The 17,165-nt window shown below is 33.5% G+C and overlaps 1 protein-coding gene across 1 annotated transcript in view; it reads right to left on the reverse strand.

Moving 5' to 3' along the window:
* Positions 1 to 12,056, reverse strand: part of PLSCR5 (phospholipid scramblase family member 5) — a 28,816-nt gene extending 16,760 nt beyond the window's left edge. The window contains exons 1-4 of the mRNA XM_003826496.7: positions 11,840 to 12,056; positions 6,965 to 7,104; positions 1,685 to 1,727; positions 562 to 782 (exon numbers count right to left, since the gene is read on the reverse strand). Of these exons, the coding sequence (XP_003826544.1) occupies positions 562 to 782; positions 1,685 to 1,727; positions 6,965 to 7,104; positions 11,840 to 11,852 (417 nt within the window). The 5' untranslated portion in view covers positions 11,853 to 12,056. The remainder of the gene's footprint in view (positions 1 to 561; positions 783 to 1,684; positions 1,728 to 6,964; positions 7,105 to 11,839) is intronic.
* Between the last annotated feature and the right edge of the window lie 5,109 nt (positions 12,057 to 17,165).

Below are 17,165 nucleotides of genomic sequence, written 5' to 3' on the forward strand. Positions count from 1 at the left end.
TAAGTCAATGAAAGTTATTATTACAGGTGTACTAAATAATAATGTAAATCTATTATATATTAAAATAAAATAATTGAATTATTCCCTGTAGGACAATAACATTGTCTTGCCAAACCTTGGGCTTTGTCATAAATGGGTAAATGCATTGTGAGATTCCATACTAAATAATAATACCTATCCAAGAGGATACCTTAGAGGAGTTTAATATCACTTAGCATTTCCTGGACTTTGCTCCAGTTGGAGAAGACAAAGGGTGTATATGCCCAATGGTGGAACCTGTAGACATTACGATTACATGAGTACTATAGAGATTCCAGAGGTCTATCTTATTTACATGATGCATGAGCTGTCTTCAACAGTTTATATCATGAAAGCCACCATAAGAAAAAAGTTTAGTGAATTACCAAGTCCTCAAGCTGATCTGATCCTAAAGGAGCAACATACTATTAATAATTAAAACAACTGGCAGGTTAATTGCCTCATTGCTCCAGATGAATTCCTTTTAAAGAAACAAATGCTAATCTTAAAAATCAAAAAAGACAACCAGAGCCAGTAACTAACCTCTTGTAGGTAGCAAGGGCACCAGCAGCTGTTACATCTCAAGGGCCTGTTCACTGTAATGACCTCTCGACCTGAGTTATCTGTGATCCTCAGGGTGCAAGATCGCAGAGTGGAACAGAAAGTACGATTGAAGCAGATGCTTTCCTCCTCTGCAAAGTAAATTCTTTGTCCCAAACTGTTTTTAATCTCATATTTGTTGGAGGTCTCGGTACCAAGTATCACTAATGGAACAACAACAAAAAATTATAAAAACATTTTTTTCCTTAGTATTGATAACTTTAAATAAAGGGGAGATGTTATTAAAAGAATACAGTGTCTGATCAATTATTAAATATATGGTATCTTCTTCACACAAATTTATTTCGATGCTCTAAATTTTTAGGACTTAGCTATGGAAATAAAAGTAAATGGTGAGAATAAAGCTATATAATTAATTAATGTTTATTCCAGATATATGACCTACTTGAGAACATGTAGTGTACCTTTTCACTAAAGGACAAATGCTTTAAAGAATAATTTATAGCTCAAAAAATAATTATATTATTGTTATAGAACTATTGGGACAACTCATGGTGATAATAGTGATTTTGTCTAAAATATTTGTCTGGTAATATATCTAAAGGTGTATGCTATCCTGCTATTTCAATTTTTATATATATTTAGGCATAATATAGAGCACTAAACCCAGAAAATACTCAAGTAATTTGAATCCAGTTAGTCATGCTTGTAAATTTGTAGATTCTTAAATAATTTGCCTATTTGGTAAATCACTCATTTAGTCAAAACCTTGACTTCCATTTTTGAAATTATTAGGAAACTTAAATGATTAGCATCCACGGAAATGATCAAATACCTTTTACTATTTTAAAGTATATGTAATGTCAGAATTTGAATGGCAATATCACCAAAGATTCAGAGTTTTATGCTTCTATTTTATCTAAATAAGACTAATAATTTTACTTTCAGCTTTTAATTGAAAAAAGACCTAGTCCTCTTTTTGATCTAATTCTATTCTACACATTTAACTTTCTCATTTATAACATATTTAGATGCAAAGAAACTTCTGAAAACTAAAATATTTTCAATAGTTTTAATAAATATGTAATATATATAATGCACTTACTTCCAAGCAGCTCCACCTGCTGGTGTATAATTATCAGGTCTAACTGTAAAGGATGACATAAAAGGAAATAAAAAGTATTAACATCACACCGAAAACCTTTGGAGATACTACTATTACCCTATTTACTATATTACATAAAATTAGTGATTTTCATGCTTTCTATTAGGAAAACAGTTGAAAATATCTCACATTTTACAATGCAAAAGAACGTAATTTTTTTTTTAATTTAAAGAAAAATTTAGAAGAACCGTGAAAATTCCAAGGCAGCATTGAGCAAGAATAAGAATAGCAACGGGGCTGGGCGCAGTGGCTCATGCCTATAAATCCAGTACTTCTGGAGGTCAAGGTAGGCAGATTGCTTGAGCCCAGGAGTTCGAGACCAGTCTGTGCAAAATGGCAAACCCCTGTCTTTACAAAAATTAGCTGGCTGTAGTGGCGTGCGCCTCTAGTCCCAGCTACACAGGAGAGAGGTGGAGGTGGGAGGATAGCTTGATCCTGGGAGGTCGAGGTTGTGGTGCACAGTACACTCCAGCCTAGTCCCCAGAGGGAGACTCTGTCTCAATTAAAAAAAAGAAAAAGAAAGAAAAAGGAGGCTGAGACAGAACTAACTCTGTGTTAACTCCGCAATAATGAGAAAATTAGAGTAGATCTTGAAAACAAGAGTTTGTGAAGATTTTTAAACAATCTCTGAATTATAATGTTTAAGATGTTTTACAACTCAATTTTTTTAGAAGACATGAAACAACACAATAATGATTTGAATGCCTGGCCTCTCCTCTTAACCTCTGCCTACGTCTACTATCACTCTGTCAAACTGCAACTCATATCTTTCAGTGATGGAATATATTTGTTAAACCTGAAAGGTTATTGTATACATTTTTCTCTCATTCACACTTTCCTTTGGACTAAAAATAAAAATGAGTTCCTGTGGATGCCAACAAAATACCAATTTAAGTCAAATAAATGTTATGGCACTAAATACATTACAAGATTTGACTTATATAATTAAAAATAAAGTTAATTTACAGAGATAAAGTATCCACAGATAATTGAGAAATGATGATTAAATTAAAAAATCTGTAATGCAAATTGCTTTTTAAAGGAAATATGAAAGTTATGTTCTTATAAAGAAATTTATTTGTGTTTATTTTATTTTTATTTTTTGAGACAGAGTTCAGCTTTGTGGCCCAGGCTGGAGTGCAGTGGCACCATCTTGGCTCACTGCAACCTCCACCTCCTAGGTTCAAGCAATTCTCGTGCCTCAGCCACCTGAGCAGTTGGGATTACAGGTGCACGCCACCATGCTCGGCTAATTTTCGTATTTTTAGTAGACACACAGGGTTTTGCCATGTTGGCCATGCTGGTCTCAAATTCCTGGCCTCAAGTGATCCACCCACTTCAGCCTCCCAAAATGCTGGCATTACAGGTATGAGCCACTGTGCCTGGCCTATTTGTGTTTATTTTCAATCTGATATTCAGTACTTGAAGATCCAGTAATGCAAAAGCATGAACACTAAATATGCTGCTGATCATTGTATTTTCTAACGCTTCATTTTTCCTTTCACCTTAAAATTTTCTTCACCATATTCTCCCTTCGCATTAATAAACTCACCAGTAACTATTAAACTAACTAGTCATTACTAAAATTTGGTATTGATTGGACAACACAATCTCAGAACATTTGAAGCTACATGATTTCCCTCATTCTCCTTGTATGTCCTAAGGTGAAGGTAAAACTAATATCATTTTCTCTATTTAAACCTTATTATTGATAAAATAATATGTGTGGCCTCTTTTTTAAGATTCACAAAAATATTTTTCCAAAAATAATTTATGATCTAAGATATTCTAAAACCTAAATTAACAATAATGAGAAAGCTTTTATTAGAAAAAAAATACTAGACCAAGTCTTTAGTAGTGTACTGCATTAGTTCTGTTATCTTCTGAGGAAAACGGAGTGGTAAGCCTCAACAAGGATATACGTTATTATTTAGTAGTTGATCTAAGCAAAAGTAACTTAGAAATGGAGATCTGTGTGATCAAGAATAAAGTGGGAGTTTAGGTACTTTGAATACTGTTGTCATGAATCAAGTTCTAGTATTGAAATTTAGAAACTATTAATTGAAGTCCACCTGACAATGAAAAAGTAGTACCTCTCTAATATCCAACAATAACAGTTTTTTTTAATTGAATAACTACCATAAGGTAGTCACTGTGCTAGATGTTTAGACAGCATCTGATTTAATCCTCACAAAAACTCAGAGAGATAAATATCATTAATTTTAAATGTGAGGAAACAAGCCCACAGAGATTAAGTAATTTGCCCACCATCACAGAACTCGTAAATGGACATCAATTCTGACATGCATTCTATTCTGTTTCTTTACTGACATCACTACGCTAAATTTAAGGGAAATAAGTCTTAAGTGACGATATGAAACTTGAGTACCTTTCCTATTTTCTTTACTCTTATACCCTCCCCATCCTCTGTAATAACATTTGATTTGCTCTCTCTGTGAAAAAATCTCCTGGATTTAAGGGAGTTGTTTGTTTTAGGTTGTTCTTGTAGTTTTCCTTAAATAGCACATAGCCACTTACAAACTATGGCCCAAAGGGGCATTTTCCATTCTTTTTCTATTCATTGATAGACTAGCAATTTTGGAAACTTTAAACAGATTGAATTATACATTTAGGTGTCATGGCAAGTAAAACTTAACTCCTTAAGTATGAAAGCTGTAGAAATGAAAATACAATGAGAGGATTAGATGTATGGCTTAATAATTAATTTTTAAAAAATCAAGTTGACAGGTATCAATGATTCCATTTGATATATGTATTTCAAAATAAATTGGATATTTACATGTTTTGTAGACTTTAACTCATTACTCTTATGTATAGGTGACTAAATTATAATAATTATTCTTTGACACTATACAGTAAAATGTTATTGACTGTATGAACATGTAAATCTAATTTGGAAAGAATTTATTGATTTTACTCTTAGATTTAATGTACATTATATAGCTAAACACTCATATATGTATATTTTCAAATTGTTCATGGAAACAAGATTCTCAATAGTAATTGGATGGACTTGATTAAAAGAGAATAGATGTTAAAATATTTTATTTAAATTTTTAAATTTAGAACATATTAATTGTATATTTCCTGTTTATTCATTGATTAATGTACTATTTCCAAATGTTCATTCTTTTGTTTGATTTTTGTGGCTTTTAGGGAAAAGTTGGCGTCTAAAAATTCATTTTATATTGTGTCTCTTCCAGACTCATGGCATAACAGTTTGGAAGTGCTCATTCATCCTTTTATATGTGCACTGCTTTAAAGTAAAGTAAATAAATGTTCTTTTAGTATAAAGTGAGGAAATTACCTTTCCCTTTAGAAGTAGAATATTCAACAATTGGTGGCATATTTTTCTTTTCTTGGAACGATTAACAAAGGTATATTTTTGGAAAATTTATTCCATTTTAGAACCAAAGCCAATGGGCTCATATCTCTACTTATTGAACACAACAAAAATGTATTCATGTCAAGCATCTGGCTCCGGGTGTGTCATCATTCATGAATGGAAGAAGAATATGTGATGACCATATGTGATCATCAAACCTCAGCCCTCTGGCACTGGTATATCACTTTTATACTTGGCAAAACCTTGTCTGACAACATTCCCAAACAGCTTGCAGCAGTTAATCAACTCTAGTCAGCTATTACAGCTGATCCTTTCTGCAGATGGAAGATGGTAGGTTTGCGTTTCCAGCTCTTTTACATATCTCCCTGAGCTCTCCAGTCTCTAAAGTACATTTGTCTGCCAGTGGGTTTCTGGAGAAGGCATCTGCAATTATAAACATTTTCCCAGGAACATATGCTGCGTGCAGCTTAAACCCTATCAGGCATAACAGAAATCTCTTGTACCTTAAGGGAATTAACACAGAGATTTGATTTTGATAAAGGAGATAGACTTTATAGTTTGAAAGAATGCCAAACAAGCTGAAAATTGCAGCAGATGTGCTGACATCTCAATATTAGTGTAATTGTACTTCTAATCCTTTTTAGGATAAAATACAAAAGCAACAATAATATACATACATGAATAGCAATAGCTGAATTTTATATGCCATAAAATTCAGATAGTGATATTTTGATTGATTTATTATAAGGCTTGAATCCTGCCTACTCTACAATGACTAGAACAGTGACTATACCCAATAGCAATATGCTCTTTTAAGCAAATTGGCCTGGAGATGCAGTGGTATCAGCAGACAATGTTCACTTTATAACCGCTTTCTCTTGGATTTGTGTCCTCCTTTTGAGATTCAGTTGAAGACATTGAACTCAGCTCATTGTTGAAGTCTCTCTAGTACTTTGATCCTTAACAACCTCTCTCTCCTCTATACACCTGCACAAATTACAATAGTGTGTTTATCAGTCATTTGTACACAGGCTTGCACATTGCATTAACTTTTTTTTTTTGTCTTGCCAATTAGGTTGCAGAACTTTTGGGTAAGAGGGGCTAGGTTTCGTGCTTTTTATATGTCTCTAGTATAGCAAGCACTCGACAAATATTCTTTAAATAAATAGCTGTAGATGACTAGGTATGTTAGAAAATTTCTTTTCTTTTCTTTTCTTTTTTTTTCCAAGGCAAGTCTCTCTCTGTCACCCAGTCTGGAGTGCAATGGTGAGATCACAGCTCATTGTAGCCTTGACCTTCCTGGGCTCAGGTGATCCTCCCACCTCAGCATCCCGAGTAGCTAGGACCACAGGCAAATGTCACCATGCCCTGATAATTTTTATAGAGACAGGGTTTTATCATGTTGCGCAGCCTGGTCTGGAACTCCTGGCTTATCCACATGCCATGGGCTCCCAAAATGCTGGGATTACAGGCGTGAGCCACCGTGCCTGGCATACTAGACAATTTCTTGAGCAAAAATTTACTGACACCTTGAACAATGAACAAGTGGATAAATATGCTAAACAGCTCCATCAAAAATATTTAGTCTCATCATTCTGTCAAATAAATAAGGAAGATAAAAGTAGTAATAAGATACACTTTTAAAAATAGTAGAAATAAATAAAGTTAATATTTTATAATTTTATGATTTATAATGCTTTTTTCATTTCAATAAATTATTGGTTAAATTCTTTCAACCTTGATTGAAAAGCCAGAAAGAAAGTTTGTATTAATTTTAAGGGTAGACCATATCTGTAGTAATAGAAAGATAAAAACACCTGGCTTAAATATTCTAGACCGGGAGGGAGACTGACTGTTGGCAGGAAACTGCTTGGCAGAGGGAGACTCAGCTGCCATGCTTGGTTCCCTGGATTGGAAGAGGCAGGAAGGCTTTGGTCTGGGTCTGGAGCTCCAGGAAGAAAACCAGTCAGATCTCTTCTTTGGTTCTGGGCATCTGCAAGAGAATGGAAATCCCAATCCATATTTAAATTTAGGCCATTTTATTCAGTCCTTCTTAAAGTATTTGTTACTTCTTGATTGATAGGATAGTTTATCTCCTGCCTCTCATTTTAATGCCCTTTTCCTTCTTTTCACTACTCACTGCCATTATTACTTGTCCCCTAAGTTAGAAAAAAAGAAACGCAGAAGACTGCTGGTAGTAGTTGTGAGAAAAAGTTGAATTTAGCCAAAATAAAAGACTTTAGAAAAAAATATGCATATGTGTATATGTATCTGTATATATATAATTACTTGCATATATATACTTACTGCATATATATTTATATGCATACATAAATTATATATTATATACATATATGAACCAAAATGTGGAGAGTAATTATCGGTTACTTTATATGTATATAAATTATATATTATATAACTATATATAGGTATATACATATAAATCGATGTTACTTGAATAGATATGCAGTAATATATGTCTATATATTTATATATATACTTATTTTTATATATTTATATTTGTATAAGTCTATATTTATATAACCAATAATAGTTTGAAGCTATGCATCCTTTTGTAGCTCACCCAATATTACAAAATATAAAAGATATCATTATCAAAGAATTCTATAAAGTTTGACTAAAATTTTTAGAGAAGACATCTGTTTTCTATATTATTGCCAGGTAAATATGTTACCATTTTAATCATCTTTTATTTTGAAATTTCGGGGTTTGTTATTTACTTTGCATTACTCTGTGTAATTTTATGTATAACCCCTAATAAGGTGATATATGCAAAAGTTGTTTTGTTTAAAAATATAAATGATAGCCTTTCTACTATTTTTTTCTTCTCACATAACTACCACTTGGATAGCTCTCTCATTAGATATCATTTTTTTTTCAAAGAATATCAGTGTTTTTACTTCTCATGTTTAGTAATCGACAAAGTGTTAGAGCTTTCACAAGTGCATTCAGTTAGTTTATCCACATTATGCTGTTTTAGATTGGGTATAGATGTGAAGCAAGGTTTGTGACAGGTATTTTCAAAGATGAGAAGGGCCATTATGAAGACAAGTAAATCAGATTGTCCTAAAGACATATAAAAGAGAAGGGCAAGGAAATTGCTTCTGCATTGACAACAAGTAGGAAATTTATAACAGCTACACAAAGATTTGAATAAGTATTCTCATTACTCATATACCAAAATTGAAGCGGAATCCATATGATTAGCAGCAAATTACAATGTTCTCACTTCAGCAATGACTCTCAAATTCATGAATGTTTGTGTGTGGGGCTGGGGGGGAGGTGAAGAAATATCTTTATCTTTTAAATCTGTGAAAAATAAATTCTAAAAATGAATTGGGTTTCCTTTGGTGATAGTAAATTTCTCATCATTAAGAAAACTCAAGCATATTCTGCATTCATTCATTCATTTATTTATTCATGAAGTAAATTCATTCATTTATTTATTTAACCTTAAGGTTGTAAGAATAAACTGAGTTTATTATTATTAGTGTAGGGCTATTAAGTTTGTACTGGTCTGTGATATTTAGAATGTAGACATGCTTTATGGTTAGGACCAAATGGAATAACTTGTCAAATGGCCCCACTAAAATACAGCTTCCTACTGATAATACTATAGCAGTTTGGTTTCCGCAAGTACCCCCATCCTGAACTTCTCACACATCTGGGTCAGATACAAAGGATATAGGCCTTAGACCTCCCCCTGCTCTTGAGAATGGCTTCTCAATAGGATCCTAGGAAGTAAACCCAGAGAAAGACTATGTAACACTATGTCAGATTTGGGAGAAGAGCTAATGGCCATTAATATAACAATAACGATGCAAAAATATTAAAAGGCAATAAACATTATTTCTTTAGCATTAGTGCAAAATGTACCATTGTCACTTTCAGAAAAACATAGAGGCAAAATTATGATCTAAGGAAAACTAGTTCACAATGATAAAGTCCAGAATAGTGGTCCATCTTGGGAAAGGGAGGATGCATGGCTATTGGCTAGAAAGAGAACATTATAGAATCTAGAAATGTCTATATCTTGATCTTGGTGGTTGTCATGAATGGGTCCTTATTTTAAAAATCATGGAGCCTAGGTTTTGTGCTCTCTGTACTTCACTGCACATATTATCTCTCAATTAAAAACCATGTGTAGGGATTAATTTCCAACAATAGCTGGTATAAGATTTTTAGATTCTCTCTCATTGTAAACTTAATTGTTAAAGGGATTCACAAATTACCCCAATTTTATCTTGTAAATTATGTTTGCTGTAACAAAATGCAGTAGGTTATGGAGGGTTTGGCAAGTAGTTGTACATTCTTACCGAGGCCTAGAGGGCCTTAGACTTCACAGCAGGTCCAGAAGCATTAATGTACTTGGAGCTCAGAGGATATTGTGTCCAAAGTCTTTATTTAGGAGTAGAGTGTGAATGAGTCTCTGCCTGAGACTGTTGAGAGACATCACTATTCTGAGATCACTAGCTGCTTCTTCTGGGATTTTAGTTCACATTGAAGCAACCTTTGGAGACAGCTCTTGCTCAGTTCAGATCACCCTGTTTGAGAGCAACTTGCTCTTAAATTGTGTTAATTTCTACTAAGCCAGGATGCTCCAGATCACACAAATGTCTCTTCAGTTTTAATGGCACCCGGTATTTAGACTGTCTTTTGCTTTAGTAGTGCTGATTGATCTGCCTATGAAATGTGTGAAATGTACAATTAGTCTGCATTCCCTGGGAAAATGCTAATTGCCAATATAGTTACTGGACAAGAAAACATGATGTTATAAATAATGTCTTTATATACAGTTGAAGAAAACTATCCACAAAAATGTTTTACTTAGATAATGGTGATAATTTGACTTGCCCTCTTAAACAAGATATCTAATTCACAAGAAAGCTTCGTTATCACTTATATTCTCCTAGGTAGTATGAAGTCTCTAATAGGTGTTTTATCCTTCCATGCATTAAATATTTTGAGCCAGTTGCAGAAGGAGAGTCAGTTTTCCACCCGAAGTTTTGCTTCTAAGTTTAGACTTGGGTCTTTATCATTATGGAATATCACTGCTTCCTGTTAGATTAATCATATTTTGACATAATATTACTTTCCAGTCACAAGTTTCTTCAAAGACTCAGACAACCAGATGAAGAAGGAACTCCTTTGAATTTCGTACTGGCTTTGAATTTCTATCTACTCTTTTAAAAATGTATAACTAGCTTATAAATATTTTATACACTCTGCAACTCTTTACCTTACAGTCTACAGTATTGCTGTAACTCTTATTTTATAAAGTGATGAAGTATTTTGGACTAAATGGTAGTATCAGCCTTAAATGAAAGGAAATATTTGTCAAGGTTTTTTGTTTATTTGTCTTCAGATAGAAAAAAATGACACATACATTAAATTCATGATTTTGCGATATCACATCTATGTTTTACAATTTGTGTGAGCTTTCTCAGTGATTCTGAGGGACTGAGGGACTGGTCTACATTAAAGATTGATAAAAAATGGAAAGATTATCTCATTTGTTCCATATTAAATAGTGACCAAAAGTGTGTTTTGATAAACGAAGCAAGTAAGCATACACATTTGTTTGAATGGATCACTAATTTAGGATATTACAAATTGATGGGCCCTATTATCCTATTTGTAATTAATTTAAAAGGTTTTCACCAATTATACTAATTATAATTCTTCATGCTAAAACTTTTCATTATAGCCTAGGCTTTAATGGTTCATTCTGACAATGAAATGAAAGCACATTATAATTTTATTTCTTACACAGTTTCACAGGTGTTTTTAGTGAGATTGCAACTTACTTTAAAAACAACTACATCTCTTGTCTTTTTAGACCTTCTTTAAAGTAAGATAATGTAATTATATTTTTGCAGTTTTAGGAATTTGAGAAAAAACTCATCAGTCCTACTCCCCAAAAGTCTGCTAAGTGATCTGTGTGCTTAAAGTAGATATTTTCTGTTTGTTTTCTATCTTTAATTTACCATAAGGAAATTTCAAGATATTTTTGCTTTATAATTCAGAAATGCTTATTTCTAGCCCATCACATTTAAGAATCAATAATAACACGTCAGATTCTTTATAATAAATGGCTATATCACATAATTTGAATAACAAATGGGAAATTAAAACTCAGAGAGTGTAACTGGATTGTCTGTAACTCAAAGGCTGAATGCTTGATGGGATGGATATCCCATTCCCCTTTATGTCCTTAATTCACATTGCCTGCTTGTATGAAGACATCTCATGCATCCCATAAGTATATATACCTACTATGTACCCACATAAATTTTTAAAATTTTAATTAAAAAAATTATTAAATTGCACTTTAACACTTTCTAACTTATGTGTGAAAAGTTTTCTTCAAATCCTTTTAAACTTAAAATATCACCCTGTCCTTGTGTTTAACATTGAAGATTCCCATTCTAAACTTTGCTATGCAGCTTTTCTTATTAATTCACTATGTTTGTATTCATGATAACTAAAACATCGTTTACATCTGAACTTTTACAGTCTGTCAGATAAAGTGTTTTTACATGTAACTCAACATGCTCCTGGGAGTTAAAATTTTAAAATCACAATGTTCAAAAGTGACAAATGACAGCTTTTAAAGTACCAATCTAACTGGTTGTAACACATCCACAATTGTATATTTTTAGTCTTAATATAAGAAAAAATTCTTAGTTGGTTATATTTACTCTTACCTTTAGAGGCCATGAAGATGTCTGAGTCACTTCTTCAAAGGTTGCCAGGTTGGAAAACAAAGGCTTTTCTTGTTGCAGCAAGGAGAGAAAACGCAGCATGCACAAAACTTCAGAACGTGTTTGTCTGCCTCTTGTCGGCTTACATATAACAGAGGAAGGGAGTCCCTTGCTGTTTCTAGACTTCTGGACTTTATCAGTTTGGACAACAGAGTGAGATGAAACTGTCACAAAAGTAAACGCTGTTCAGAAACCATCATATAACTTTGGTGGCTGAAGGAACAATTTAAAAATAATAAAAACCAGAAAGGAAAGCACACAACACTCATTTTAAGAGTCTTTTTTTTTTTAACCAAGTTGTTTTTGTATTTCTTAGAATATACACATTTGCATTCAGTCTTATATCAGAAATATCCTGTATTTCTCAATTTCTAGAAGTCTCCTTTCCAGATTCTGTGATAAAACATCCTATTGTATAAATTTTTGACAGTTCTAAATACAATTCTTTACACGTTGAAAATGTTTGAACATTATTATTGTTATTTTTCTGTTGGATTTATCTCCATCTCTTCAACTCAAAACAAATAAGAAGAGGATATATTCCCTACTATTATATAAATAAATCTTTATTTTCATTTTTAATTGAATTTGATTAATCAGAGGCATTGGAATATACAAATCTTCAATAGCCTTGCAAAGCTAATCAAAATTTACAGATGATATTTAACTGCATTGAATTCTAAGGAAAGAAAACAAGTGCTGTAACCTTGACTGGACAGCTCCTATTTCTAAATGCAGCTGCCCAGGTGACCATGGAGATTTTGCTCACCAAGTCAATTGCCCTACATGGTATGATTCACAAAGGTTGAACGTGCAGGATATATTGCATTATCAGCAACACTGTCTTTTTCTAAAAATAGTTAAAAGGCTTCAGGAGGTATACCTGGTGATGAAAAATTATAAAGTCAACCTCACAGTTTGCAGACTGCCAAAAGTTTGAGTTTTCCTTATTTGACAAAGAGGAGTGGTTTTGTTGTTGTAGTTTTCTTAGTGTTTGGAGTTGAAAAAAGCTACCATTATTTAAGTTGTTGTTTTGCAGAAAAGATGTGTGAATATGATTAATATTTTTAAATTAAACTGTATGTTTCCTAAGTTTTTTTCTAATGTTTGTCATGAGCATTTAGAAAAACTTTAATACAAAAAATTAAGTTATTAACACTATCAAATAAGATTAAAAAAAATTTTTTTTATTATACTCTAAGTTCTAGGGTACATATGCACAACATGTAGGTTTGTTACATATGTATACATCTGCCATGTTGGTGTGCTGCACCTATTAACTCATCATTTACATTAGGTATATCTCCTAATGCTATCCCTCCCCTCTCCCCCAACCCCACAACAGGCCCCGGTGTGTGATGTTCCCCCTCCTGTGTCCATGTGTTCTCATTGTTCAATTCCCACCTGTGAGTGAGAACATGCAATGTTTGGTTTTTTGTCCTTGCGATAGTTTGCTGAGAATGATGGTTTCCAGCTTCATCCATGTCCCTACAAAGGACATGAACTCATCATTTTTTACGGCTGCATAGTATTCCATGGTGTATATGTGCCACATTTTCTTAATCCAGTCTATCATTGTTGGACATTTGGGTTGGTTCCAAGTCTTTGTATTGTGAGTAGTGCACAATAAACATACGTGTGCATGTGTCTTTGCTCAGCAAAAGAAACTACCAACAGAGTGAACAGGCAACCTACAGAATGGGAGAAAATTTTTGCACTCTACTCATCTGACAAAGGGCTAATGTCCAGAATCTACGAAGAACTCAAACAAATTTACAAGAAAAAACAAACAACCCCATCAAAAAGTGGGCAAAGGATATGAACAGACACTTCTCAAAAGAAGACATTTACGCAGCCAACAGACACATGAAAAAATGCTCATCATCACTGGTCATCAGAGAAATGCAAATCAAAACCACAATGAGATATCATCTCACACCAGTTAGAATGGCGATCATTAAAAAGTCTGGAAACAACAGGTGCTTGAGAGGATGTGGAGAAATAGGAACACTTTTACACTGTTGGTGGGACTGTAAACTAGTTCAACCATTGTGGAAGACACTGTGGCAATTCCTCAGGGATCTAGAACTAGAAATACCATTTGACCCAGCCATCCCATTACTGGGTATATACCCAAAGGAATATAAATCATGCTGCTATCAAACAAGATGTTTTGAAATGGGGTCAGAATTCACCAGTTAATTTTGACTGCCCTACACAGCACAAATTTTGGAATAAAAATAAAAATCTTAGTGAATTAAACATATTTGTGAACTCTCCAAGGACAACCATATATGACTTGGGCTTATGATGACATGGGCATATGACTGACTGATGGGATCTTTTAATATTTAATCTGCAGTGGAGGCTTTTCAGATCATCGAACCTGGTAATGCTACTGGTGAGGTATGGTCAATGCCTTTTTCTTCCCTTATGCACTCTCCCTGTCTTGCCAAAGACAATACCAATAATTTTTTTCTTTTTAAAGGCTCAGTGTTTGCCAACCTGGGATCTCCCTTTCCTTCATTCCTTTGTTTTTCTCAGCTTTTCTCAAGGAGAGGCTCACAAACTCTGTTTAATAGGACTCTCACATGTTTCAAGTGTCCTAACACTGTGTGTTCACGCAGCTGGGAGATGCTGCTCCACAAGCTGGCCTCTCTCCTGTTGCTATTGCTGCTGCCATTCAACTTCACCTTCATAGTACTCAGTGCTCTTCTCCTAACACCTGCTGCCTTCCCAGAAGAACCAGGGCAACCATTTATTACTCAAGATGGTCACACCATCCTCTTGGCTCTGTGCCATGAAGCCCTTGACCTTTTCAAGAAGCATCAGTTTCACTTTGCCACCAGCCTGCAGTTTTTATGGCCCCCTCACTTGATTCCAACCCAAGGTGGGCATGTCTAACACAGTACTCAAGGTTTGAGATCACATCGAGGGCATTGCTGTAAGAAACAGGAAACTTGAACATGAATATCAGAAACCATAGGGTGAATGGGCTTTGCCTCTTCCCAGGAAACTCTCTATTCATCATCCCTCTCTCCTGAGCCACTGGTTTGCTGCTCTGCTGCATGGGCTTGCTCATTTACTCAGGATGATCTGCCTTTCTGGTCCTGTCCCTCCTGAAACAAGAGGAGCCTCATATATCCCCCTTTTTCTTCCGTTCCAGCCAAAAGGAAATGGAAACAAACTGCACCATAATTGCTGCACAATTACCTTCTGCCCATAGACTATTTTCAGGACATATCACAGGTGTTTCTAAAGAGTTGTCCATTCAATATTACAGTGATGTTCATAACTTTACTCTTTATTTAGTGGCTAGTATTTGACTTACATTTTAGTGTCTGAAAGACGCATCAAAATGCTTTCTCTCAGTACAAGGTGAGAGAAATGTCAATTAAATCTATATAGTGACAGAACAGAAATGTCACCTGTTATAAATCAAAGCAAAGACTAATATTCTCTAGAATGGAAAATGGAATAAGACATAATCTTACAGTTCTGGGGCAAAACCAAGGACTGGGATGAACTGGCTTCAGAAATACTTTACTGGACTTATGGTTATTCTTCCTCTGGCTTTACTATAAAATGTATGTATCTTAAAAATTATATACATACATACATACATATACAAACATATACATACATGCATATATATGCAAATATATGGAGTGAGAGATAATTACTTGTTTTTTGAATTATATAAATATTATTTTAGGTATAATTCTAAAACAAATTTTATTCTCTTAAGATTATATTTTTTAAAAATTCATGATAATACATAAAATTACATTTATTTTAAATCACTGCATATGTTATTTCATTTTATAAATATAATGAACATAATTTGTGGCCATTGCCCTTTTAATGGACATTTAAATTGTTTCTATTATGTAAAGCAATTTTCCTTATGCACATTTGTAGCAGTCTTTTGAAGGCATATATTCAGAAATAAAATTTCTGGTTTATGGGGTAGGAAGATCTTCATTTTTACCAGCTAGCACTGAATTGATCTTAAAGTACTTGTGCCAATTTACATTCCAAACATTAGTGGATAAGAGTTCCTACTGCCACATATCCTTTCCAATACTGGGTTGGTCAGTGTAGTAGAGGATTAACTAGGGATCTTTCATTTACAAGAAGGCAGCATTCAGAGGTCTTGATTACATTATAATCTGGGTAACAAACACTTTTTAAAAAAATCTTTTCTTATATTGCATCGTATAAGAATAATAGCACATTTTGTGAATAATTGGTTATAAAAGTGACCATAGAGGTGGGGAATGGTGTGTAAATGGTTTATACGTTAGTGATAAATAGCTCCTTTCATTCAGTGATGCTGCTGGCATGATCTGCTAAAATATGAATCCACATAAGAATTCAACCGTGCAGCACCTAAGGCATGCATTCTACGCTTAAGTCTTATTGTCCCTGGATTTATAATTTTCCATAGTAAAAAATTCACCGTGGAGCAAGACACTGTATGTGTAAATAAAAAATAATAGAAATAAAACAAATATGGGAATAAATATTATAAATAGTTTTTCCAGAGTCATGTGATTTAAAACTACCATCTTAAATATGAAACACCCAGTTTCTTAATGCAAACTGGCTGTTTCTTTTCTGGGAATGTGTTTTTCTATTAGCCAGTTATTCACCTTTTGTAAACCTCCTATCAATGTGCAATTTTTAGTATCTGATTTAAACCTGCCCTTTTTATGGAGTGCCTCATTCATTTATTCATTCAGCAAACATTTACTAACTTTTTACTATGTACATGACATTGTGGAGCATACCGATGTTTAATGATGTGAACTCCACTCTGGGGAATATGTAGTTTAGTGGAGTATCATAATACAAGCATGCAATATTGCAATTTTTTAATTTTTTTAAATTGTAAGTTAATTACTACCTCCAGAAAATAAAATGATATAACTCATCCTCTCTTAAAAGCAAATGAAATTAGTATGAATAATGTATCATTCACATGAGAAATTCATTATTTCACACATACATGTCAGATTTTTCCTTAATCTGTTACTTTAAAACAGGAAAGTAATAACTATTAAGATATTCTTTCTTACATAATGAGGATAATAAACTGGATCACCCTTCTTAGCTTCTAATAAGAGATAATTTTTTAATCCCCTCTTTTTCTGCCTACCTAAAATTATATTGATCTAATATCCATTCTTTAGAATGAAAGAAAAAGAATCCTGGATACATGGTAGAATCTGTCCGAAACTAAGAAGAAAAAGATAATTCTGGAGCA

This window comes from Pan paniscus, chromosome 2, assembly GCF_029289425.2.
Source record: "Pan paniscus chromosome 2, NHGRI_mPanPan1-v2.0_pri, whole genome shotgun sequence".
Classification (NCBI taxonomy): domain Eukaryota; kingdom Metazoa; phylum Chordata; class Mammalia; order Primates; family Hominidae; genus Pan; species Pan paniscus.